Genomic DNA, 24,740 nt, shown 5'->3' on the forward strand with positions numbered 1-24,740 from the left:
AAAAAAGAAAAATGTCACGTTCTCCCCACCCCATTGCTTGCTGATGTCACAGAATGTCTGTTTCTTTCCCCCATTTTTAAAGAACCTTGTCAAATTAAAGTATATGTAGATACACGTTAACATTCTGTGGTCATTATGTAAATGCCGGATATCTTTTGATTTTTGAATGATGTCAGAACACTGTTCCCGTTTCCACTTTTAAGCTCATCGATTTTCATTTTTTTGTAGGGTCGTCATGCTTGTGAATGTTTTGTCCGAATTTAAAACCAGGTTCCTCCTTCCTCGGCCTCGCCGCTCTTCAAATGCGGGGAAGTTGTTTTTGTGTCACATTAGCAAGAGACGGCACCACCTTGGTGGAGTTAACAAAGGACTGCTGTTTTCGATCAATGTGAATTACGGCGCTGGCGAAGGTCAGACTATTGCTTCTCTTTATCCGCGCGCCGCGTCCTTTGCAAAAACACAGGCGGCGTTTGGAAGAAAGCGGCCAAGGGTAAGTCATCTCTTTGGGTTTGTGAAAGAAACGTTGCCACTCTGCGTTGTAATGTTCAACCGCGTTCCTGCTTGATCTGCAGCCCTACACGGAGTTGACGATGACGGCGATTCCGTTACAGCAAGCCCGCTCAGGAACGGGAGGCCGTCTTTGATCTGTCTGTCTGGACGCTCGGTGAGTCATCGTTGGTCCATATACAGGAATCGTATTTATTGTAACAATTGTTACAGCTGGATTCATAGCCTGATATCTAAACTATCTCTGGATATAGTTCAGATTGTTACATATAAGTCCCGCAGCTGATACTGGCACTGATCTTAAAAAAAAAAAAGACTGGATAGCGCGTACACATCGAGCGGTATGTCGATTCGTTGAAGCCAGTTGGCCGCCATTTTGGTACTCCCAAAACGTGCGGAGGACATGGTTTATGGGTTGGATTATGGCGGGGGTTTTTTCCTCAAAGTTTGGCATGTAGAATTAAAACTGGTCGTGTGAGCTTGACATTTTTTCAGTTCAGGTAACATGAAGGATTTTTAACTCGACTTGGTAAGCCCAAAAAAAAGGCCAAGTGCAAAGGAAAGACAGAAAACGCCGTGACCAGCAAGAAACCTTGCATATTACTTCGGGCCCGATTTCCGTGACATGTTAACTTTTCCCAAAATACGCTGTGAAGCACTATCATCATAACATAACAAAAAACTAAGCATTTTTTGTCATAAAAATATTACATTTTAAGTCAATTAGTTCGATATATTTTTGGAAATAAGGACTCTCGCAATGGGAAAATACATGCTGAACGCATTGTTTTATTTGTTGTCTCTGCGACGTCCCGTTTCAGACAGAAAATTTCAATTTGTTTCCTCGCATTTGAAATCCAATCCAATTTGCAGAGTTCTCTGTATTACGAAATTCATCAAAAATTTCTGAGAAAATATGTTTTCTTCCTTATGCGCTGATGAAGTTTGGGGAAATATTGAAATCGCTTTTTCGCGAAAAACCGTCGGCCTATAAAGGCAAACAGGGAACGACAACAACCAGAAACGAAAGTTTGTTCAAGTGAGTTTAAGCCCATCAGAAAATTACAAAAAAAAAAAAAAAAAAAAGCTTTACAAAACAAATTTTAACTGTGTCAAAGTAAATCTTTCTAACTTACCTGTGGAATGTTTTCTCACAGCCACGAAACTGGTGATTAAAGCACAGGTCGGCATGCTTGCTTTGGGACTATCAAGATGGCTGATGGCGACTTCAATTTTGGTGGCCATCCAGTCTTTTTTTTTTTTTTTTTTTTTTTTTAAGATCGGTGCATACTGTCAGATGATTAGATATAAAGATGGATTCCGCTCCAGAGATAAGATAGATACAAGGGGATTGAAGATTCCGGTTGATTAATATTTGGCGGTGGATGCTTGGCTTGACTGATGCAGATAGAGGATACATTGATGCAACCACGATGATACTTGATACGTGAATTCATCCAAAGGAAAATTGATTCTGTAAGTAATTATTTGGAACAGTTGAGATTTTTTTTTTTTTTTTTTTTAAACAGATCTCAACACGAGCAAGCCAAAGCATTCTTTTAGTCCCTTTTGGTATTGAATGATATGACCTCATGTCCTTCATTTGTGAAAATGAAACCGCACCCCTTGCCAGAATGTTCCGGGGCCAGGAAATGACATCATCATCCTCATCATCATCCAAAGTTGGAAGCGGTAACATCACTTGCAACGGAACCTTAATGGGCTTTCGCAGAAATAAGGTGAGCAAGGAGGATCAATTTGACTGCACGAATTCCCATCGGAGGGGAAGCCAGGCAAACTACTGGAGTTCCTCTTGTGTTTTTTTCAAATTATTATTATTATTATTATTTTTTTTTTAGATCTGAACCACACTTTGTCATTTAATGGCTTCACTCGTGTGTTGGGTACAATTTAAATTAAACTGACAATGTGGTGGCTACCGCTTGTATTTCCTCTGTACAGTATTAGGATTTACGCGCAACAGATATGAGGCCAAAAAATGATTTAGCAAATCCTATATTTCCGTATTCTGAAGCATTTGTCCCCAAATTCCCTCCGTACTGTTTGCCGTGTGCCATCCTCAAGTTTACCCAAGTATCAGAGAATTTAGGGGTTCGTTTTTTAATCCATAAATGTTATGTTTTGCTTGGACTGGGCTATTTATATACTGTACTTCTATGTCATAAAATGCACAATTTTGCCAGAAGATCACCACTTTTTTGTCTATTTCAAAGCGGTTGCAGCTCAGATGTAACCAGACATTGCCAGTTTTATGTGTAATTATTCATTTATCACAAGAACAGCCCGAGGTATTTTATGTGAATTCTCTGAAAATTATCTGATTTTAAGTTCAATTTTCTATAAAGAGATTACAATCATTATTCATCCATAAAAAGCACTTCAAACTAGTTGATTGATACATTGACATTTTTTATTTAAAAATATATTTTTATGTTTGATTTTTTTTTTTTTATTAATTTCTGGCTCCCAAAAGGATCAGGGGCTATTTTTTTTCCAAGATCTATTTTTAATTTTACTAATTAAATTTTTTCCATCACCAAAAAGGAGATGATATGAATTTCTTCTGGAGTTTTTATTTTTTAAATCTCGCAATACCAATTGTGCTTTGTTTCTGCTGCAGAAATTCATCATTGTTGACACTCCAAAAATTCCACACACCACCGGACAAGCCTTAAAAAAAAAAAAAGTCAACATTTCTGTGATAGTTTGTTTTAGTCCTTTCATATCATAAATGGCATCTAGACGTTTTTGCCTCTTGTGTCGCCAGCGTTGCCGCAGCCACCCTCGGGCTCGCGTCTGAGCCACGATTGGCATCTGCTGCTTATCGCCGACCGTTTGTTAAGGCCAGTTTGCGGTTGGTACCGGGTGGTGTCACACTGCCTTCCTCCATTTTGCACAAACTTGATCCAATGCATCTGGAAAGTATTCACAAAGTTTCCCTTTTTCCACCTTTTATAGGATAATTTTACCGTTCTACCTTTTTGGATTTGTGGCCCAGCAGTTCACCTTTGGCCATAACACATTCTACGTATTTAAAAATGTTTTTTTTTTTTTTTTGTTTGTGTGTGAAAGATTCAGCTTTTGGCCTGGCCAAACACGGTGAAGTCGGTAGATTGTTGTCACCCGTGCTAAAGTGCCAACGCTTGCCAGCAATTGCTGCAGTTCCATTTCCAGCAGGGCTGTGTAAACTTTATGTACTCAATACTTTGCACCAATTACAACCAGTTGGTGCCACTACATATAAAGTAGTCGCCGTCTAGTTCTCGGTCGATGACTAAGACCTTTTCCTATCCAGGTAGAGTCCTGGTGGTTCTGAAGGAAAGCGATCCAATCCACCGAAAAACTGTTATAGCCGCTCTTTTAAAGGTCATCATCTTTGTTAAATCTACTTTTTCTGAGTGGGTTTTATAAAGTTGCAGACTGGCTGCTTTATCTGTTATCCGTGCTCCTGAACCCCACTGAAGAGATCCAAATGTGTGATTGTGTGCTTAAAAAGCAGGTGCAGTGTTTTAAAAGGAAAAAAAAAAAAAAAAAAAAAATTGCTCTCCTCTTCCTCCTCCACAGAACAGTTGTTATGGTCAAAGTTCCAGTAATTAGACCGCCCCCGTCTGCGCCAGCTAACGGAAAACCACTTTGCGGTCTTGCCGCCGTGGTAATGAAAGTGTAAAATATTGGCGGCAGTAATACGAGTTTAACTAACGCGCCGTAGCCGCAATCATTCCGTATTGTTTTGGTTTTCTGAAATGCGCGTGGATTTCTATTAGTGTCAATCTTTGCATGCGTTTGCAGCACGCACTCTCGCATACGTTTATCTCATCCGAAGTGCGTCCGTGCACAGTCGGTCGCCATCTTGTCGCCATGCCCGACACGTAGAGGACATTTTGTGTGTTTTTGGAGCCGCTGGCACCTCTAATAAATCTCGTGTCCTCTCTCTTGGTCCAGTAGTCCATCACCGTGTTAAAACAGGTGGGCCATATTCTTGACCAGACAGTGCCCCCACCCCCCGACATCCTTCCCGTCTCCTCTACAGTCTGTCCTCTATTCAGACCGCCGTCCTTGTCCGACTGTGATGTGACTGACAATCGCGGAAACGCCGTCGTGCTGTGGGCACTGCGTGCTCGTGAACGGCGGAAGGAACGAGGGAGAAATATTGGTGTGATCGAAATGGATGGATGCAAGAATTCTTGTAGGTCAAAATGAGCCTGAAGTTTTGATTTGCGTTCCTTCCGTGTTGCATAATCTCCAGTAATAGACGGCCTTCCCACGAATATAATATGCACCGTATGCCGGTACGCTCTGTGGCAAAGTAGCATTTGTTCAAAGGTCAATCATAATTGTAAAATTTAAGCAAATTTGGCATATGTCATTATGTCATTAATTTGGTCGCATGAACTTAAATTAAGTCACAGTGAATTCATTATTTTATAAAAAAAAAAAACTTTCATTAAATGATATTTTTGTTTGGCTTACTTGTTTTTAAATATATATAATTAAATATACAATAATGGGCGGTAAAGCGTTGGCCTGAGGACCCGGGTTCGATCCCGGCCCCGCCTGTGTGGACTTTGCATGTTCTCCCCGTACCTCCCCGCGAGTCTCGTGAGGACAAGCGGCAAAGAAAATGGATGGATGTCAGCATTATGTTATTAATTTGGTCGCATAAATTGGGAAACTTAAATTCAACTTGGTTAAAATTAAGTCACAGTGAATTCACTATTTTAGCTTTAAGGTTTAAAAACTTTCAGCAAATGAAATTTTACAGTTTGTCTTACTGTTGTTTTTAAATATAATCATATATCCAATGATGACGTTTTGTTTGACTTTTGAGGCACTTGCTCTGAGATTTGGGGGGGGGCGTATCCTTTCGCAAGCCCCGCCCCCTGACCCTGCCCGCTTTCTGATTGGTCTACTCCTCCAAGTTTCCAATCAAGAGCAACTGTTTCCACCAGCCCAATCTTAATTGTAGTCTTAATGCAAGATGGCTGCGACTTAAGGATGGGTGGACTTCGTTGCAGCTTTTTAAATTTGATTTTATTTTAAACGGACCCAAACCATTTGCCGTAAGTCATTTGACATTTTTGCTCTGAACACGCATTTGCTAAACGTTTCCGAAACGGGTCCCAGGTGACGACACTAACCTACAAATGTCAAAAGTACTTCAAAAGTAACGGCATCCAGTCAGTCACCGTGAATATTATTACAAATATAACACTAATGAGCCAACGCCATTTGCAAAAAAACATTGTTTTTATTGACTTTTTACACAGTACCCCCATTTATTTGGAAGTCTTGAGTTTTACATTGAAGGGATTTTCACACATTTCTATAATTATTACAGGGAATTCCTTCATTTTGACATCACTGTAATTGTTCATGTAGAGGCCATGGTATTTTTTATTTTTTTTTTAATATATATATATTTGCAATGTCGAGTTTTTAATACCAGCTCAGTTTGATGGCTGACAATAAGATTTAATAACGAATAAAACAAACCCGGTCTGCACATTTTTCTTTATTAATGTTGATCGTGTAATACTGCGTCCTTGTGGTGACATAAAACTTCAACGTTGGAGTGGAGTTTAGCTAACGTTGCCACGATGAGAAGTTTTTGTACTCTTGTGTAACTTGACCAAATAAATGATATTCTTTTTAAACAAAACTAAACCAACTGCTCCCTTTGAGAAGCTCCAACGTCCGAAGCGTCGTCTTTGCAGACAATTGCGTTCAATTTGATATTTACAAAATGTTCTTTTCAACCCACGAACGGCGATGACGACAACGCTGACCTAAGACTTGACCGCACGTGAGAGAAACCGCTTTAAGGACCGAAATCCTCGTGAATACTGGATAAGCAGCGGTTCTCAAACTGGGGTCCCGAAAGAATTTTCAATTACCGTAATTTCCGGCCTATAAGCTGCAATTTTTTTCATTTATTTTAATTATTTTTTTATATGCACACGCTTTCAACCCTGCGGCTTATGCGGTGATGCGGTTAATTTTTGCATTTTTTTTCTAACGGCCGCAAGGGGGCGCTCGAGTGGAAAAGGTAAGTGAGATCGGTGTAATATATGTGCTGAGGAAGTGGTACTGGTACACATACTGGTATGTGTTTTTTTTTTTTTTTTTTTTTTTAAACTGGGCTCTGTTAGCGCCTCGCTAGCATGTTGCTGCTGTTTTACTGCCGCGTCGCAATAATTTAGGTGTTTTATTTTTTATTTTTTTAACAGGCCCTGTTGGTGCTATCATGTTGCTACTGTGTAGCTGCTGTGGCTTTTAAAAAATTTAATTTTTTTTTTTTTTGTTTGTTTTTTTAACCACCCCAGTTTATGCTACTGTGTTGTTGCTATGTTAAGCTAAGGTATTAAAACTTTGAAAACTCTTTGTGTACCGTCTTTCTTTGTATCTTTGAATATCTCGTGTTTCAATGTGGACACTTGCGGCTTTTACAGAGGTGCGGCTTATATATGTACCAAATGGTATTTCCGTTACAAATGTACTGGGTGAGGCTTACAATCAGGTGCGCTCTGTAGGCTGGAAATTACGGTATGTCATATCCTTCAAGAAAAAGTGCATATGTGGTCATTTGCATTTTTTTAAGTCCAAATGTGTCCTGTCCAGAATAGTTTTTTTTTTTTTTTTTTTTTTTTTTTAAATGAACTTCTCCATGACTACTTTTATTTCTAAAATGCAGGGGTACGCCTTGTGGTTATGTTTATTTGCCTTTCAGGACTACGAAGTGATCACTGGAATATTTTTGCCCCTGTAAGGATTTCCTGGACCCAAAAAGTTTAAGAGCCGCGGTATAGAGCAGGGGTGTCCAAACTGTAGCTCCGGGGCTCTTTTGCAGCCCTGATTTTATTTTATTTTTTGTAATTGGACACCCTTGTTGAAGATGATGACTTTAACACCAAAGCTTGACTTGTTGTCTTCCTATTGAGTGATTTTTTTTTTTCTGTTTTGGTTGACTGGACAAACCACAGATCACGTATGTCGAGATTTGATAAGAGTCTGCGCGTCTTCACATTTGGCGTCCGTTAAAGGTCCAAAACAAGTCCTCGCTATGAATCTGTAAAATCCCTTCATGTTCTGATTTATTTGTTCTAATCCTTGGGTAACGCAGGGGAAGGTCCCGATAAGAGAACGCCGATCTTTCATGTTCCTCCCCCGAGCCGGGACGTCGCAGTCAAGACGAAAGCCGGAGGAAGCAGCGGAGTCCACGCGGGTAGACGGCAGAGTTTGGCCGATGAGCTCCTCGGGACGGCGTTCGGGTCGCCCAACTGAGTGAGGTACAAACATTGAGAAGTGTACCAAGTACTCATTCACGGTGTTATTAAGTAGAAGTACAGATAAGACTCAGTCAGCAACAAGTTTTTGCTCATAATGGCACTCATTTTGATTGTTTTTTTTTTAGGTTAAGATCAATAGTTTTATATAATGTTGCTTTAAGGGTTGAAATGAACACACTCACACAAAAAAATCCAAGACGTTCTTACCGCACACAAAGTGGAATCCTCAGTACGATTGGACACCAGTTTTTGTGCCTGGAAGCAGAAAATGAGCCCTTTTGTCAGCCATTTGGTCTGAAAACATTTCCATTAAGGCTCCGAAATGAATTTGAAGCGAGGACCCATTCAGAGCGAGATTAGTCCGAATGTGGTGACGACAATCGTTCGACATTTGCGGATACATTTGGAACTTTTCCCAAACCCTAAAAACAATCACAGGCGCGCACAAAGCGAGGAGAAAGGCGACCGTGGCCGGCCGGGATTCTGCAAACGGTCCACGCGGAGGGTTTCCTTGAGGGTGATGAATTGCTCTCGCGGTGGTCCTTTGAGCTGCCATCAATCACGTCCTTGTCATTAAAAGCCAATTTGATGGATTGTCACGCTTAAAGCAACAGATATCATCTCATTTAGCAAAAAAAAAATATATATATACTGTATTCGGTATGGTGGAACTTGCTCTGCCGTTCCGTGTTTTAAACTTTTTGAAATCGGTATGCTTGAGGTATAATTTGGTACCTGGGCCTTCGCAGGGGTCTTACTCGACTTCCTTCACCTTTTTAATTGCATCCATCCGTTATCTACCGCTTTTCCGGGGGAAGTAGCTTCAGCAGGGATACTCAGACTTCCCTTTCCCCAGCCACTTCTTCCATCTCTTCCGGAGGGATCTCGAGGCGTTCCCAAGCTAGCCGAGGGACATGGTCTCTCCAGCGTGTCCTGGGTCGTCCTCGTGGTCTCTTTCCGGTGGGACACGCCCGGAACACCTCATCAGGGAGGGGTCCGGGAGGCATCGGAATCGGATGCCCCAGCCACCTCATCGGGCTCCTCTCAATGCGGAGGAGCAGCGGCTCGACTCCGAGCCCCTCGCGTTTTGCTCTCCCCAGTCACATTTGATTGTGCATTCAATGTATTGATTGATTTTGTGCACGTGAGCTTGTGACACATTTTACATTTTGAGCCTGCCGAACTGGCACGCGTTGACGAAATAACCCCAGAAAACTTTAAAGAAGGGCATGTGGGGGGAAGTCAAGTCAAGGCAAGTCAAGTAACTGGGCGTTTAGCAGTCCTCTGGGATTCTTGTGCTGACGAGATAAAAATTATTAGTTTAGCGGCTTGAAGTAGTAGAATCGTCCGTGTATCAGAGATGGTTCCAAATAGTGTGATTGTGTTGACAAAGACAAACTGAGACCAGTTCGGTCTGTGATCAGCGGCAAACGCAACGTCGTCGTCGTCTGAAACGACTTCAGTGCAGCCTTACGGTGACAAAGTGTTCCCGACGCACGCGCTCAGTCACAAATGGGGTCTCAGACGACCCTGCGGCCCGTTCCCGTGGTTGCCAGGGGAACCAATTAGCTTTGACGCGACAGCTTGGGAAAGTGTGACGTCTCGCGTTGGCGCCCAGGGGGCGGGATTGTGCCCGCGATGACATAAAACGGAATGCGTCTAATCACATTTGAAGCAGCTTTTGGGTTCAACTCAATAAAACTTCATTGATTACCATCCCGTTCGGTCCAAAAATTCTGGTCAACTGTCCGTTATTTTCCTAAATCGCAGAATTTGCAATCAGCCGCTGGATTGTTAATTGGTGAGGTTTTTTTTTTTTTTTTCTTCTTCCCCCCAAATGTTCGCTCAATAAAGGTTCCAAAATTTCCACCTGTAAAGTCCCGCAAAGGTGATACATCGCCTCGGCGCCCAGGTGCTGTTTGCTCATGCCGGTGAGCGGGTCCAGCACGTCGCCGCTCGCGTCTTTGCCCCGTCGCGCGGCGCTGGACGACACCGCGGTGGGCTCGACGGGGGGCTGAGGCTGCCACACTCCGACGTCGGTACCGTTGCCGAATGCCTGGATGGCGTTCCCTGCGAGAACGTACAAAATGTATTTTCTTACGGGCTCAAACTTTATTGTCCAACATGTCCCGATTTCAGGGATACGCTGATTTTTTTTTTTTTTTTTTTTAATTTCTACGTCCACTCACGTAGACATCTGTTACCGGCGAAGAACTCCACGAATTTCTCACACTCGGGCCTGTTGTTCCCGCTGCTGCTGCAGTCGCACCACGGCGACAGGCGAATGCCGAGGGAGCGTTCGTAGTTGGGCGTGATCACCGTGCCTGCAAGAAGAAATTGTTTTCCTCGGGGCGCTTTTGGCTACAACCGACCCACAGACGTATTTTGTTCGCAGAACTGAGGTCATAGTTTTTTGTAACTGGTCCTTGGATGTCAAGATTGGGTAAAAATCACCTTTGTATTGGTGTGTTTTCATTAGGGAAGAATGGTACGGAGTGACCGCACGGAAGAAAAGCATATTGCGAAAGTGTAGCTGCGTGATATTGAGGCATGCGTCCGCTCTGTAAACAAATACAGCGCAGCTCAGCTTATGCCAAGTAGACGCCTTTTGCAAACAACAGTTCAAACGGCGACTATTTTGAAATTGTGCTAGCTAGTCATGTGCTGATCAACGCTGAAAGGTCAACACCAAACCTTTACTGTAACTTTTTCGGCTTGTCCCGTTCGGGGTCGCCACATTGTGACATTTCAGATGAACGCTCATATTTGTTTGGCACAGTTTTTACACCGGATGCCCTTCCTGACGCGACCACTCTTGGAAACAAACTCACGACCCCTTGTTTACCGAACCAACGCTCTACTCACAGAGCTACGGGGCCCAACACCAAACCTTTATCCTCGAAAATCAATTCCCAAATCAAAATATGGCTACTTTTTTCACCCTTTTTGTTTCTTTGCATTTTGTTCCCAACGTGAACCGATCCAAGTTTTGCCTCACCGCGGATATAAAATGCCAGCATTCCTTTCGGTCTTCAAACCTTTTCAAATGCTATGTTGAATTTCAACCTGTTCATCTTGAGGGTGGCTTGTTATTTTCCCTCCAATAAAACGAATGCATCAATTTGTTTGGTAAGCCGTCCCCTTCTCCCTTCTTATCTGAGCAAAACACACACGTGAGATTACGAGGCAACACCTCGCGGGGGGGGGCGCTTTTACAAACCAAATTACGATTGGGCGTTTTTTTATCGCATTTTCGAGGCGAGTCGCAACGTTTCCGGGCGATCCGAGCGAGGGACGCGGTTCACCGATGAGGCCGGAGTAGGCGAGCAGGCAGTCGGCGTAGTTCTCCCGCAGACAGCCGGATATGGAGTGAGCTTCTGGCTGACAGCTGCTCATGAAATCTGCCAGTCGAGACCTGGAAACATGCGCAAAAAAAAAAAAAAAACAACTCAGATGGCGTCGCGTGTTGTCACGTTCAGAGGGCGTATATTTATCTGAAAAACATTTTGTAGATGGTTTTTAGTCCAGTCAGACTGAGTGCTTACAGGGGAGGGTGGGCAAATTACGGGCTGCCTTAAAGTCCACCTAATCACTGCCATCTGCTTATTTGTAACTCTCCCGTCGCTAACTTCAGTTTCAGACTTCTTGAACGCCTCAAAATGTTTGCTAACCCATCTCGGGAAATCGACACTCCTCATTTGAGGACCAGAAATAATAAAAGTGAGTTCTCACCGTACACAACTTGAGTTGTGCTCAGGTTTCCAACGACTTTGCCTCATGAAGATGTTTTCTTAAGAACCGCGTCTGGCAATTCGCTATTTCCAACAATTCCAAGCGAGCGACGCGTTTATCCTCTCGATGCTTTTAATCCCCTTTCCGAACTCTCATTTCCATTGTGCGTTAAGTCTCATTTCGAGAGATTGGTTTAAAAGGTCTGGACTGCGGCTCTTTCTCTATTGGATTGACACAATTCGGCTCGGGATTGCAGCTTCGAAGAAACGACGACGACGACAACAGCTAGCAATTTTCTTTCCATTAACATGACCGATGTTGTGCTTTCTCCCGAAGAACGGCGCTTATCAGTTCTTAAAATAAATCTGAATTCAGAGATGCTTCCTCAAACTTACTTGCAGATGTAGTTGGTCTTGCAGGCGTTCTGTAGAGACAAGCAGTTGGCTTTGTCCTTGTCCTCGTACGAGCACGCCGGCACGATGGTCTGGCGGCGGCGTTCGGCGCACGCCGTCCGGTCGCCCGCCGGACACGAGCAGAAAAGCATGCCGTAGCTGTATTTCGTCGGCACCTGCGCTTGGAAACACAGAGCGCTTTCTCTTCAAGATCCTGGAAAGTGAACTCGGATGTTTGGTTTTTTTTTTTTTTTTTGTCTACGTTCCAGGATAATTACTTGAATATGTCAGAAGAGAACTATGGCGTGCTGAATTGTGGAGATCTGGCTTTAAACTGTTGTTCCACATTTCAGTTTTCCCAATTTATTGGGTGGGCGTGGCTAAAAGTGCATCTTGTGACACACAAAAGTCTAAAATGAGTCCCCCCTCCCCCATTTTACAAGAACTTTAGCGGCTTTGTTCGCAACAACCGTTACCTGGTACAATTATGTGCAGTTCATTGGCTCACTATGCCCCCCAAATAAATCCATTGTGGTAGGTCGAACCAAATTGACTCCTGTTTGTTGACTCTGTTCTGCTTGTTCTCGTTGGGGGGGGGGGGGGATGTTTTGTTAGCTTGTAGGCTAACATTACGGCAAAATGAAATTTTCGGGACATTTCGGCTGCGTTCGCGCCAACTTCTCGAGCGCTGCAATGACGCCGCGGCCTCGTTACCTTGTCAAAGAAGTGTCGCAGCGCCTTGTGGCATTTGCGCTTGTTGCACACCTCGGAGGCCGACACCCGGCTGGTGCACGGGTTGATGTAGGCCGAGCGGTACTTCTTGCACGTGTCGTCGAGGTTGCACGCCTTGGCCGCGTTCAGGCAGTTGTTCTCCTTGGCGGGGGCCGCCTCGGCTGACGGGCGCACAGACAAATGTTCTAGTTTGACTCATCGTTTAAAAGAGAAAGCCGGGGAATTAGTTGTGGGCTTGCGGGAAAATGATGAATGAAAGGAAAATTATTTTTGTTTACTTATTTTGGGGGGGGGGGCATGTAATCTGATCCCCTGTTTTTTTTTTTTACTAGCAGATTTTCATTTGTGGTCAGGCTCGGTTCTACCCTTCCACAAATTACGAGATTGCTGATCTTTTCGGAGTAAATTGCACGGGCAAGGAAAAATATAGCCAATGAAATCAATTTCAAATCATCTTTGGTTGATCCACATTTTGATCGTGGCTAGCCAGAATTTGTAGCAATTTGATGTCATCATAAACCCATCAGCCATTGGAGGAAAAAAAAAAAAGTTACTCTTCACTTAATCTTTTTTTTTTTCAGCTTGTCCCGTTAGGGGTCGCCACAGTCATCTTTTTCCATTTAAGAATAATAATAATAATGAGCTTTAAAGGATATTTAGAAGTTTAAATGTTTTCGGGTTGGCTTGAGGCCTATGCTAATATCTTGCAGTCGATTAAAATATTAAAACTGTGAAAATTGTAGGCACGTATTCATTTTTTTTAAACCATTTGAAAAATACAAATTGGACTTAAAAATAAGACTAGATCAATATTTTTAATGTAAATTATTTAAATTTACTTAAAATCTCACAGCACACCGCTGAAGAAAAAAAAAAAAAGGATAATAAGGGGGGAAAAAAATGGAGTATAGTTGTACTGGATTTAACCTCGCCCCACACCCCAAAAAAAAAAAATCAAACTAATGAACAACTTTTTTTGTGGCTCTGTATCAACGAAAGAATGGCCAAGTATCAGCCAAACGGACCGCTGCTCTCGAGGTCTTAGGATACAGGTCCACCTCATTCAAGTGAGAATAGTTCAAATATGGAAATCGTTCACGTTTTTGCTCCCTTAAGAGAATATAAACCTGTGCGTGGCTGTTGCCAAGGTTTTTCCAGATTGTGCGTTTGTGACTAAGACGGAGAAGCTGGAGGTCGCGGTGTCTCTTCATCAAGAGCAAAGTGCCCTCAGCATGATAAAACCTTTCCCATTTTTTTTTCTGCTTTTCATAATAAATCCACTGTGAGGTCATATCATCTCTTTCGTGACTAATTCTATGTTGCTGTCTCGTTTAATGCAATTCAAAGGCATCATAAGCAGGACTTTAATCCCAAGCACCAATGATGTAATTTGTGCCAAAAACGATGATTTCTATAATGAGTTTCTTGACACAAATTGTTTGATATCCGTGTCTAGAATTTCATTGGTCGGAAAAAGACAATACGCAGATCTCACGTTTCCGCCCTTGAGCAAGCCCACCGCGATGTCACTGATGTGTACAAACAGTGTGATCTTTCCTTTGACCCTGACAAAACGCGTTCTGGAAGCAAATAGGACGACCTCGGGGCTATTTCGCAAAGTGCCTTCATAAAAGTCTACTTTGGCAACCTTCTTTTTCTCCATGATAGATGGCAAAATATTCATATTCCGAATGGTGTAATGAAACCCACGGCAATTATCAATTTAAAAAAAAAAAAAAACATATTGTTGTCCCCTTTTCCCTGATTTCCTCAAGTGCCGAGCAGAACTGGCAACCAAAAGCTCCTGAGTAAAATATGCCACAATTAGCGAGCCACAATTGGCTACGCCTGTGACGTGTGCAGCCATCTTGGTGGGGGCGCGCTCCACCTCCCTCAATAACATTGCCATGTGAGACAATGTCAAAGTACATCCACGCGAGGTTAGTCACGACGCGAGTCTGTTGCTTACTGACATTTTTCTGGTGAGTCACGACGGAAAAATAACGTGACATTGACGCGTGACTCACTCAAGGTGTCCCGACCGCAACGTGGTGCACTTCACTTCAAGTACGCAACAAAAGTACATCGCCAGTGTGCCTTAACTATTTGCAGTAAGACGAGGTGTTTAATTCCTTCCGTGAGCGCCACTTGCGATGAAAATACCCGTCCCTCAAATCGCCATCACCATAGAAATGAATGGAAATGGTATGAATCTGTTCCAACCTTCGAAAAACCCAAATGAAAATCTTGAAACTTGGTAAGGAAAAAAGCAACATTTGTAAACGTAGTGGTGGTGGGAATAGTAGGAAATATTTTATGTAATAAAAAACACTGTAGACCAGCACAATGTCAAGAATTAGGTTTCCCCCCCCCTACATTTTTTGCTAAGTTCACCAGACAATCTGCTCCTGCTTCCAGTGTGTTTGCCTTGGCCACCTGGGGGCAGTATAACACAGACGTGCACACTGAGCCGATCAAAACTGATCAGTAAGTTGCAGAGCATAAATACGTACATTTGAATGCGTTGGCTTCCTCGGGTTGCGTCACAGATTGCACTCAATTTCTCAAAGGCTTATTAACATCATAACACCAGTGCTGTTAGCCCGTCTGTGGCGTTTTACGCTGACCAAAGATGGGGACTAATTAATGGGAAAGGGGCAACCGCGCTTGAACCTGTTCCAAAATGGAGACTAAGCTGCTCAAGTATGCTCAGGCACGCTTCACCCGGTCTTATCTAAAGTTCCCGAGCACACCGCGTTGCTCTTCACAAAAAACTTTCTCTCCTTTTGTGTTAAAACGGTCCTTGTTTTGATTCATGGGCAGCCTCGTTCCTTATCTGCGAACCTCCCGACCATTTGTTTCCAATTCCATTTATTTTCTCGCAGTCCCTCTCCGCTGATTGCGGCACACGGTGGGGGGGGCAATAAATAATTATAATAAAAAGAACATACTTGAAACTAGAAGTCATCGTTAAATGCTCTTAAAGGTTCCGTCGCAGCCTCCGTTTTGTTTCTGTGATAAATCATGCCGGCCGGCTCCAAAAACTCGTTAGATTTGATTATGAATTCAAATATGAATTAATCTGTTGAAAGTTACAGATATTAGTTATGTACAGTATTTCAGGGTCTAGGTGGCTATCATTTATGCATTATTCTTTATTGCTTTCAATTGATACTGTACAACAAAAATATGACCCACCATTTTGCACTCGCTTAATATGGAGAAAAATTATGAAAAGCATCAAATTTGTACCAAATGGTATTGAATGTTAAACAAAAAAAAAAAAAGTAAACTCAACATACTGCACATATGTCTAAAATAATTTCAAAACAATACTTTATCCAAACAGAGATTGCATGTTATTTATCCTCTCCTCCCACAAAAAAAATGTTGCCCTCACAACTAATCATCCATGACATTTTCTACCAACTCTTGCTAAATTCTTGAGAACAGCACCTCATTACATGAATATTAAAATGTATATTTGGGTAGCCTTTTTGGGGGGTCAGTTCAATGATTGGCTTTGCAGCAGACACCCTCAAAACACACACTAATGGTGCAGTGCAGACTGATGGTTAATAGTTCTTTTGCGTGTGTGTGTTTTTCGTTATATGTAGATCAACATGCTTAGCTGCGCCCTCATGTCCTGTACAAACTGCGAACAGCATTCCTGAATGCATTCCTTTTAAAATCCACCATTAGCGCGCGCACACATACACACTGTCATACACAATAAGTGCTACACGTAAAAAAAAACAAAATGATACAAGCTCAGTCACCGAGTCAGATGACTGCTTCGGATGGCAGCTAATGGGCATCCCGAGGGCAACTGTCTGATATAGTAGACATTCGTGCAGCGGGGGATGCAACCTGCGGCACGTGGGCCGTACCCGGCCCGAGGAACTGGTCTAAATAGCCCCCCGACGCCGAACGCAAACGTGCTAACGAAGCCATTCACTGCCCGGCTGTTGAATTCAAATATGCATGTTGACTCGGAGGACTGGCAGTGGTTAAGAAACAATTAAAAAAAATAATGAAAAATTGGGGTCTTACCCGCAATGATGGGGGCCAAGCGAAAGATATCCGAAAGACGGCTGTTGACTGGCTCGTATGGAGAATACTCCAATAAATCATTACCTGCGTGGAAGATGTTACTTCATTACATGCAGGTACTGTATTCCATTCTCAATTATTTCAATACATTTCTGTATTCTCCGATTCCTCGAAAATATGTTTACAGATCATCGGGTGTACCAATTGAAATGATCCAATTTCACTCGGTTGACCTGAGAACTGTCATCCTTTACAACAAGTGAAATGTCTTTTGTTGAGCTATCTACGCCAGCGACGTGTAGTGATTGGCGGAATAATTAAATGCTTTCAGGACGTGGGCCATTCCACAAATTTCAAAATAATATCAAAAGTAGCAAATAGCTCTTGAACAGTCCAGGAAGTTTTTTTCCTCTGCTTTGACAACCAACTTTATGCACTGTATCGAATATAATATGATTAATTTTTTGCCTTTTTTTTTTATTTTTTTAAATCACAGAAACTTGGTAATAATGCATTGAAGTTGTCTCAACCTCTGTTACTGATTTTCTTTTTTTTGCCATCGAGATAGAAAAAAGTGAACGACATGACTCAATGTCTATTTACATTTTTTACCGTTTTCAATGATGGGGTGTGCCATTCACAGCAATGCAACTCTCTCTTGTAATCACAAAGCCATACCATATTTATTTTCTAAATTGTACCCAGGTTTGTTCTTTGACCAGCTAGCATAGAAGCTAATATAGTTAGCATGCACTCCAGCCAAGACTGTTCGAGTAATGCTGACACGAAATTACTATTCAATTTTAAATCCAAATTTTACTTTAATTGTACAGCCTTGTGCCATGCAGTGAAATGTCACGCCGAGTAAAATTGATCATAAAAAAAAAAGTGCAACTTTGATTTTGAGCTGGTCAAATCAAGTGATTGACTTTTTGTCCTTGAAATATTACACATATAGGAAGTAAATGGTCTTTTTTTTTTTTTTTTTTACCCCTCCAAAAATGTTGGTGCCTAGATTGACCTCAATTCTGGAATAACCTATATGTACTGAATTTTTTTTTTTTTTTTTTTTTTAAATGCCCTGATGACATTTTTCTCGTGTCCAATTTGTGACTCGGCCCAGTTGTGGTTGGGCAAAGTGAACACGCTGCGCACGCTTAAAAGTTTTCCGGAGCACGCAGGCGTCTGCACCTTGTAAACTCTGATAAATGCTCCAAAAGATGCGCAGGCAGTTCTTCTCCTTCTTCATGCCCCTCCGGCACCTGCAGCGGTTCAGGGGGTTCTGCTTCATGGCCTCCATGGCGCTGCGGCACTCGCCCTGCGCCTCCGGAGCGGCCACGGCCGCGGCGTGCACGGCGCTCAGGCTGCTCTGCGTGCCGGCCACGCACTGCCTCATGGTGCGGTACTTGGTGCTGCAGGTGGCCTCCTTCAGGCACTGCTCGCTGGCCTTGACGCAGTCCAAACGCGCAGCGGAACCAGCGGCACCGGCACCTCCGCCGACCCCCTTCAAGCTGGACGCCAAGTCTGGCAAGTTGCGGGATAGAATCTCACTCACTATTACGCGCACTCATTTAAGGACCAAAAAAAAGGAGGGGAAAACTTACCAGGAAATGACAAGAGGATGGCGAAAGTTGTTAAAATCATCGTGAGAAGTTTTTTTTTTTTTTGTTCTTTAACGCGCCGCTCCAGCAGTTAGACGCAAGCCGTCATCACGCGTGCGCATCCTGCAGGGCTCACCAACCCCGCAAAACAAACACCCCCCCTCCGTTCCACGCGTTTCAGACCACGCCGAATCATTCCCCGCGTCGGCCTGTCGACCCTCGTCCGCACCGCGGCGCGGAAAGCCCCCGTGTCAGCACGCAAACCTGACGGGTATTTCTTCAAAACCGCTCTCTTTCCGATGCGACTTCCTCTTCCTCCGGCGCGCGTCGACCTTATTGGTCCATCGTCGCTCCCCTTGCGGTGCTCCGGAGCAAGTTTAAATCCCGCAAAGAGATGAAAACGTGGCCATAATTATGAATACTATAGAAATGGTATTCGGTCGACGTGGGCGCTCTCAGGCTGGAAAAAGAAGTGGGTTCGTTCGTCTGGGATGAGGCGAGAGAGGCGAGGGGCGTGACGTTACACGCACCCCCCATCATCATCATCGTCATCTTCAAGTTCATTAACTGCACTCGAAATGGCTCACCTACTTACGGACACTATATTAGGCACACATGCAATGGAGCACTATTTAAAAAAAAAAAAAAAATCCCCCCAAGTTGTCATTAATCCAATTTGGAAGCATTGTGAATAAAAATATTTGGCTTAGATGTTTATCATAAAGATGCTCGATGCATACAAAAGCTTTGTCACATTTGACAGCAATAAAAAGACCATCAATTTGTTGACCTTTCCTAACTTTACTGACCTAATATGCACAAAAATGGAAATGATTACAAATGTTTTGTGCACTTGTGACAGTTTGTAATAAAACAGATTCTAGATTTAACCCCCCCCCCAAAAAAAAGCGTTACACTTTCAGCACGTTAAGCAGCCGATTTACCGAAAAGAACGTGTAATGCCAAATGACGTTACGATAACGCAAAGACGACCGACCGCATGTGAGCGGACTGATAATGAGCGAGATATCGACTTGCGTGAGCGCGTGCGTGCATTAAACAAACCCACTGCTCAATTTATTGCCCCCCCCCCTTTTTTTTTTCCTGAAGTCGCTTTAAATTCTGCCCTCACGCTTTCCACCACCGCAGATGTCGATGGAAGTGTTTCAGCGACGATTGCCTGGGCCTCGTCGACGCGCGCCGTCGATATTCGTGCGGGTCTCGGTGCCGAATGTCGATCGGTGACTTATCGGTTACGTTTCGAGCGGCTGCGGCGCGATGGGGGGCAATTTGCTCGGTGTATGCATAATATACTTATGTAATCCATGTTTCCCTGTATTTTTTTTGTACTTATTATGTAACTAGCTCGTAGCCCTCGATAGTGGTTATTCTCAACTTGTGTGTTGTGGGCAAGTAGTAAAAATATGTATATGTATGGAAGCTCTTCAGATTATTACAGTACAGGACTGATATAAAACCTTTTTGAAGTCATGGCCTGCATCGAAACGTAATTTTGACTACTGTTCAACTATAGCATGTAAAACTAATGTACATATATATTGAGATATTTGTTACACGGGTGTGTCAGGAAGGTTATTGAATGGGATGTAACTGTAACGTACATATAAAGTGAACCTTCACTATTTCAGGGGTGCCGGGGACGGAGCCCTGTGGGGAATTTAGTTGCCTGTAAACACCCGAAAAATCAGTGCCGTGATATGAAATACTGTCGTTGTGCTTTGATTGTACTCTGTATTTATTTTTTTGGTCATCTTTAGGGTTCTTGAGGTCCTCTGCGAGGCACTTGAATATTATTTCAATATTGTAATGAACATAATTTTCAAAGGCTATTTTCAAACGCTGCATTTCCTTTATTGTTATCGTCCACGTACGTGATGAGGAAATTGCGCATCCCGGTACGACAACAGCTTTTACTCACTCTTCTCCAGCACGTGATTGATTGATTTTGCTTCGAGGAAACGAGCCGCGCTTACTTCCACTTAAGCACATCTATATTGGGGAAATAAATACAAGCGGAAGTGTATGAAAAGCTCCCCCGTCAGCGTTATCTGCGCTAACCTCTGTCGTTCGTTCTTTTAATGCGTCGCTAGTAAACGGCGGCATGATGAGTTTGGAGCCATCAATGGCGCCGTATATGTCCGCATGCGTCGCAAAGATTAGCGGCGGCGGGCCCATCATTCACTCGTCGCTGAAAGGATTCATTTCCTCTCGAAGGCGCGGTCGGGTCGTCGTCTTGATCGAAAATGTCACGTTTACGTGACGTGGCTCCGCCTCAAATACTCCCGATTTGTCAAAAAAAAAATGCAATAATTGCCGCACGTCATGTCAATGCCTTCCTTAAAATAACAGGTGGTCCCACAATGCTGTAATTTCCTTCACTGCGAGGAACCTCTTAACAGAGCATCTGTAAAACTGGTCTCTCTTACTGGTACCTTCTCCAGTTATGTACACAATAATCAAAAAAAAAAAATCCTGCCTTTTAGATGATATAATATGGTGGATATGGATTAAAACAACCTTGAAAGAATCCTTTAAATGCAGTACTCCAAACTAGAGGAAATTTATTTCCTGACCAAAGGAAGTTTTCAGTCCAATTGAATGGCAATGACATTGGGCATCCCTCAAGGGTCAATTCTTGGACCCTTTTTGTTCAACCTATGAATGCAACCCTTGGGTTTAATTCTTCAAAACTTAGTTGACTTTCATATCTATGCATTGACAGTTATATCTAGCAGTGTCTCACTCTATAGTAAATGGCAGAGGTTACTTTGTGAAATATGGAATTTAATGTTTCTGTGGCAGTGTATTTAAAAAAAAAAAAAACAAAAAAACTCTTACCACAAGATATTCGGTATTTTCTGCACTTGAGGCTTGTTTATGATACACTATATAGGCGACAGTATAAAAGCATGTCAGAAGATGTCAATTCCTCATGTGTTGACGTCAAACTACGCGTGAACAAGGGTGCCAACATCCAGGTGAAGGCACGGCGTAATAGTACGGAAGCGTTTTCCCGATACTATAAAGCCGAGCGGTGCGACGGCGGGGAAATTGTTGCTTTTTTTGGCTCCTTCTAAAAAAAAAAAAAAGTGTCTCGAGGAGACGGCGATTGAGCCCGACGGTCCGGAAAAGAACGTAATGGGCCTTCAAGTGGTCATCATGTTCTTCACTTTGATCACCGCGTGGCGATGATAAAACATTAGGATTACAACCCCCTTCAAGTACTTCTCTGCTGGCCCCAACTTCCACTCCTGCTCAGCCGCAGTAAAATGGATTGGCCGAGAAGAGGCTCCGCCTTCTCATTGGCTTGGATTTGATGTTCTACTTTGGATATTTGGGCTTTATTTTACAAATGCAAATTGATTTTACAAATCGCGTGTGTTTTGTGTACGTATACGTACTCCATTATGTCGCTGAATTTATTGCTTTTAATTAGATGTACTTCTTAGCATGAGCTGAGAACTACTGCCGCTCATAAGCAGTTTACTAAATAACTGAATTTTGCTAGATGTGCATTATTATCCTTAAGACTGAATTTTGTTATTTTGTTGTGTTGGCATGAGCAAGTCTACCTAATGTAGCGTCGCACAGTGTGGACATTTTATGGGCTGTTTCTCAACTAAGGCCTTTGTGCTAGCCGCTAGCACAAAGGCCTTAGTTGAGAAACAGCGCCATCAAGTGGACAATATTATCACGTACAAGTTGTCTTTAAAAAAAAAAAAAAAATATATATATATATATATATATATATATATATATATATAGCGGATTTTTTTTAAGGCCTCCAATATCCGCATACATTTTAAAAACACTTCATTTTATGCGTGTAGGATACCAGTCGTTATAATATCCGTAACCTGGCACCTTGCGGCTTTTTGTTCCGCTCAGCGCCCCCTCATTTTTTCCCCTTTTTATTGCCTTCTTCCCGGCGCTCGCTTACACGATGTGGGTCATTTCCCGCGCCGCGCATCCCACCGGAGCCTCCCACGCGTCTATTACTCCGGAGAGCGCCGTCAACGCCCCTCATCCGCTCGCGGTGTTATTTTTAAAAACGGCTCCTGGACAAGTTCAACCTCCCGAATTAATTTCCATTTCTGGTAGACAATGAGTGCATGATGATGATGATGATGATGCGGCCCGGACAATAATACGCGAATGCTCTCCCTGGAGAACACGTGATCTGATTAGCATCTTTTTTTTTTTTTTTTTTAATTGGAGTTGGATAAAAGTTCAAAATAATAATCGTCACCAGGCCCCAGTTGAAGTCTGAGCCTCCACAAGGGAAATTATGTGGACTCACTTTAGGGACAGATCGCATCTTGATAAGGAAACTGGATTACTGCATTATTTTTTTTGGGGGGGGGGGTCGAGTAACATGATTGAAGTCACATTCAAGTTGCATCTTCTAGGGTTAGGGTTAGGGTAGGGTTAGGGTTAGGGTTAACCCTAACCCTAACCGCATTTATTGCTGAAATAAACGTTTGCATGGTGCAATACGCCACCACCAGGGGTCGGTGTTGAGCCACGGAGTGGGTGAAGTCGTGACGCCATCGCCTTTTCTTGAAAGTCATGTAAGGCTAATTTACAAATGCATACAGATCAAATATCCGAGTGGTGGTCTAACTGCTTCTTCTTCTTGTTCCCTAAAATCTAAAATTGCACATCATGCATCATTCATGCCAGCTCATTGCCGCATCAAATCCGCTGGTCCCATAAAGGTGAAAAATCCGCCCCCCCCCCCACCCGAAATCTTGGCAGTGATACAGCAGTTTATAGTGAGTTTTTTGCATTCTAAAAGACGAGGAAAACCCAGTCAGTTGTTGAACTCCACGCGGGAGGAAACCCAAAACCTCAAGACCGTGAGGCAAGACGTGCTCCAGCTTGCATATTATTTATTGAAAAATGTCAGCACTCTGGTGCTGGAAACTTACTGACTGGACCTCAGCCGTCTCGTGTCGGCCGGCTGTCGAAAGCAATGCGCCTCCTTGCTACTTTTTTTTTTTCTTTCCTCCCACCGTGTGTCAATTAGGGGAATGTTTGACGAATATTTCTATTGACGGAAGCGCTTGATGAAGCCGCACTAAGTGACATTTATTCGTTTGACCTCAGTCGCTATTTGCTAGCTTCGTGTCGCATGCCGCTCAAAAGCCGCTCAAGTCCCCCCCCCCCCCTCCAGTTAAATTTATCAGAAGCGGTACGGAAAAGATGAGGACCATCACTGAAGATTGGGCGAAAACGGTGAACAGGAGACTATTGGAAATGCCTGAACTGATCGGTTTTCTTGGAGTCAAGTCAAAATCGATCGTATCCTTGCATTTTGGGAAACCATGGATAGTCCATTTTGTTCTGTTCGCTTCAAAAGCCCGAAAAGGCTTTTTTTTGTTTTTGTTTTTTTTTGGTAAAAGCCTTAAGATGCCAAAGCACTGGCCATTACGAAGGTCGTAATTGGTGTCAAGGAAGTATCTTAGTGATACATCGCAACTGTTGTAAGATTAAACATTTAGATATGCAAAAGTTATGCTAGAAGATGAACTTTAAATATTAAAGGTGAGGCGGAGGGCGGCAAAAAAATATGGCACAAATGGAACTGCATTGCATTTCACTTTATAACAGAAGGAGCAGCACAATGCACGTTGAATTGAATTCTAAAAAATGACAAAAAATAATTCTCTGCATGACAAAAATATCGAGTGCTATTTATTTTTGAATTTGATTTTAAATTGTAATTTTTGCGAGGCTGGAACAGAAGAGTAGAATTTCTCTAATTGCGGCGGGGAAAGATGATTGTCGAATCCAATTCATATCTCAAGGTTGTCTTGAGCGAGACGAGCTCGCGTAGCTTTCCACTTATCTGCTCTTGGTGGTGTACAAATCACAGGGGACAGGAATTGACATCTTTTTGTCTTTTTTTTTTTTTTAATCTTATCCTCCACCTGCAGTCAAATGAAATATTTGTCCTTGAAGGCACCAACAATGGAGATCACATAAAAGCGTGTCACTTCGGAACAGCGTCCCTCGCTTTGGGTTTGTTTTTCGCCTCCGCCGCCCTCGCTATCCCCGCTTGGTATTCCCTCCCACACTTCCAATTATCCTTGACGCGATAAGACGGCGTAATATGACACACAAGGGCAAACGGCGGCTCGGCGCCGAAACGGACCGCTTATTCCCTTAGCGAGCGGGACTCGCAATGCCTTTTTAAACCCCCCCCCCCCCCCCGGCTGACGCGTAATTATTAATTGACTTCCGATATTTGCATGGCTGCGGGGGAACGTTTTCAAACGCCATTCCGTTAAATCGGCGCGCGCAAAACTCCCAGCGTGGTCCAAACGGATCGCAGCCATGGAGACGGACAAGGACAGTCGTGCTAAATAATTAAAACGCTAACTCGTCTGCAG

General features: G+C 43.1%; 2 protein-coding genes across 11 annotated transcripts in view; one reads left to right on the forward strand and one right to left on the reverse strand.

The window, feature by feature from the left end:
• The first annotated feature begins 5,447 nt into the window (after positions 1-5,447).
• Positions 5,448-24,740, forward strand: part of nrg3b (neuregulin 3b) — a 243,155-nt gene continuing 223,862 nt past the window's right edge. For 6 of the 10 annotated variants that reach the window (XM_061810872.1, XM_061810874.1, XM_061810873.1 and 3 more), the window contains exon 1: positions 7,674-7,814. The gene's annotated coding sequence lies outside the window, so the exon portion shown is untranslated. Of the gene's footprint in view, positions 5,589-7,648; positions 7,815-24,740 lie in introns of those variants that run through there. The other 4 variants (XR_009793668.1, XR_009793670.1, XR_009793669.1 and 1 more) reach the window with 1 other exon arrangement.
• Positions 7,668-18,798, reverse strand: LOC133495855 (GDNF family receptor alpha-1-like). Its single transcript, XM_061810879.1, has 10 exons — positions 18,328-18,798; positions 17,915-18,247; positions 16,724-16,807; positions 12,653-12,831; positions 11,942-12,114; positions 11,120-11,229; positions 10,004-10,138; positions 9,685-9,884; positions 8,022-8,069; positions 7,668-7,805 (listed from the first exon to the last, which is right to left on the reverse strand). The coding sequence occupies exons 1-10, from the start codon at positions 18,365-18,367 to the stop codon at positions 7,680-7,682; spliced, it is 1,428 nt and encodes a 475-aa protein (XP_061666863.1). The 5' UTR covers positions 18,368-18,798; the 3' UTR covers positions 7,668-7,679.

This window comes from Syngnathoides biaculeatus, chromosome 22 (genome assembly GCF_019802595.1).
Source record: "Syngnathoides biaculeatus isolate LvHL_M chromosome 22, ASM1980259v1, whole genome shotgun sequence".
In the NCBI taxonomy this organism is placed as follows: Eukaryota; Metazoa; Chordata; class Actinopteri; order Syngnathiformes; family Syngnathidae; genus Syngnathoides; species Syngnathoides biaculeatus.

What these genes read in the sequence shown, in the direction of transcription:
- LOC133495855 (XM_061810879.1), bottom strand. Translation starts at nt 18,367, where the DNA reads ATGATTTTAACAACTTTCGCCATCCTCTTGTCATTTCCTG. An exon ending in AAGACCAACTACATCTGCAA is followed by an intron (nt 11,230 to 11,941) that starts GTAAGTTTGAGG and finishes GCATGTTTCCAG; the next exon opens with GTCTCGACTGGCAGATTTCA. An exon ending in AGGATTCCACTTTGTGTGCG is followed by an intron (nt 7,806 to 8,021) that starts GTAAGAACGTCT and finishes TACCTCACTCAG; the next exon opens with TTGGGCGACCCGAACGCCGT.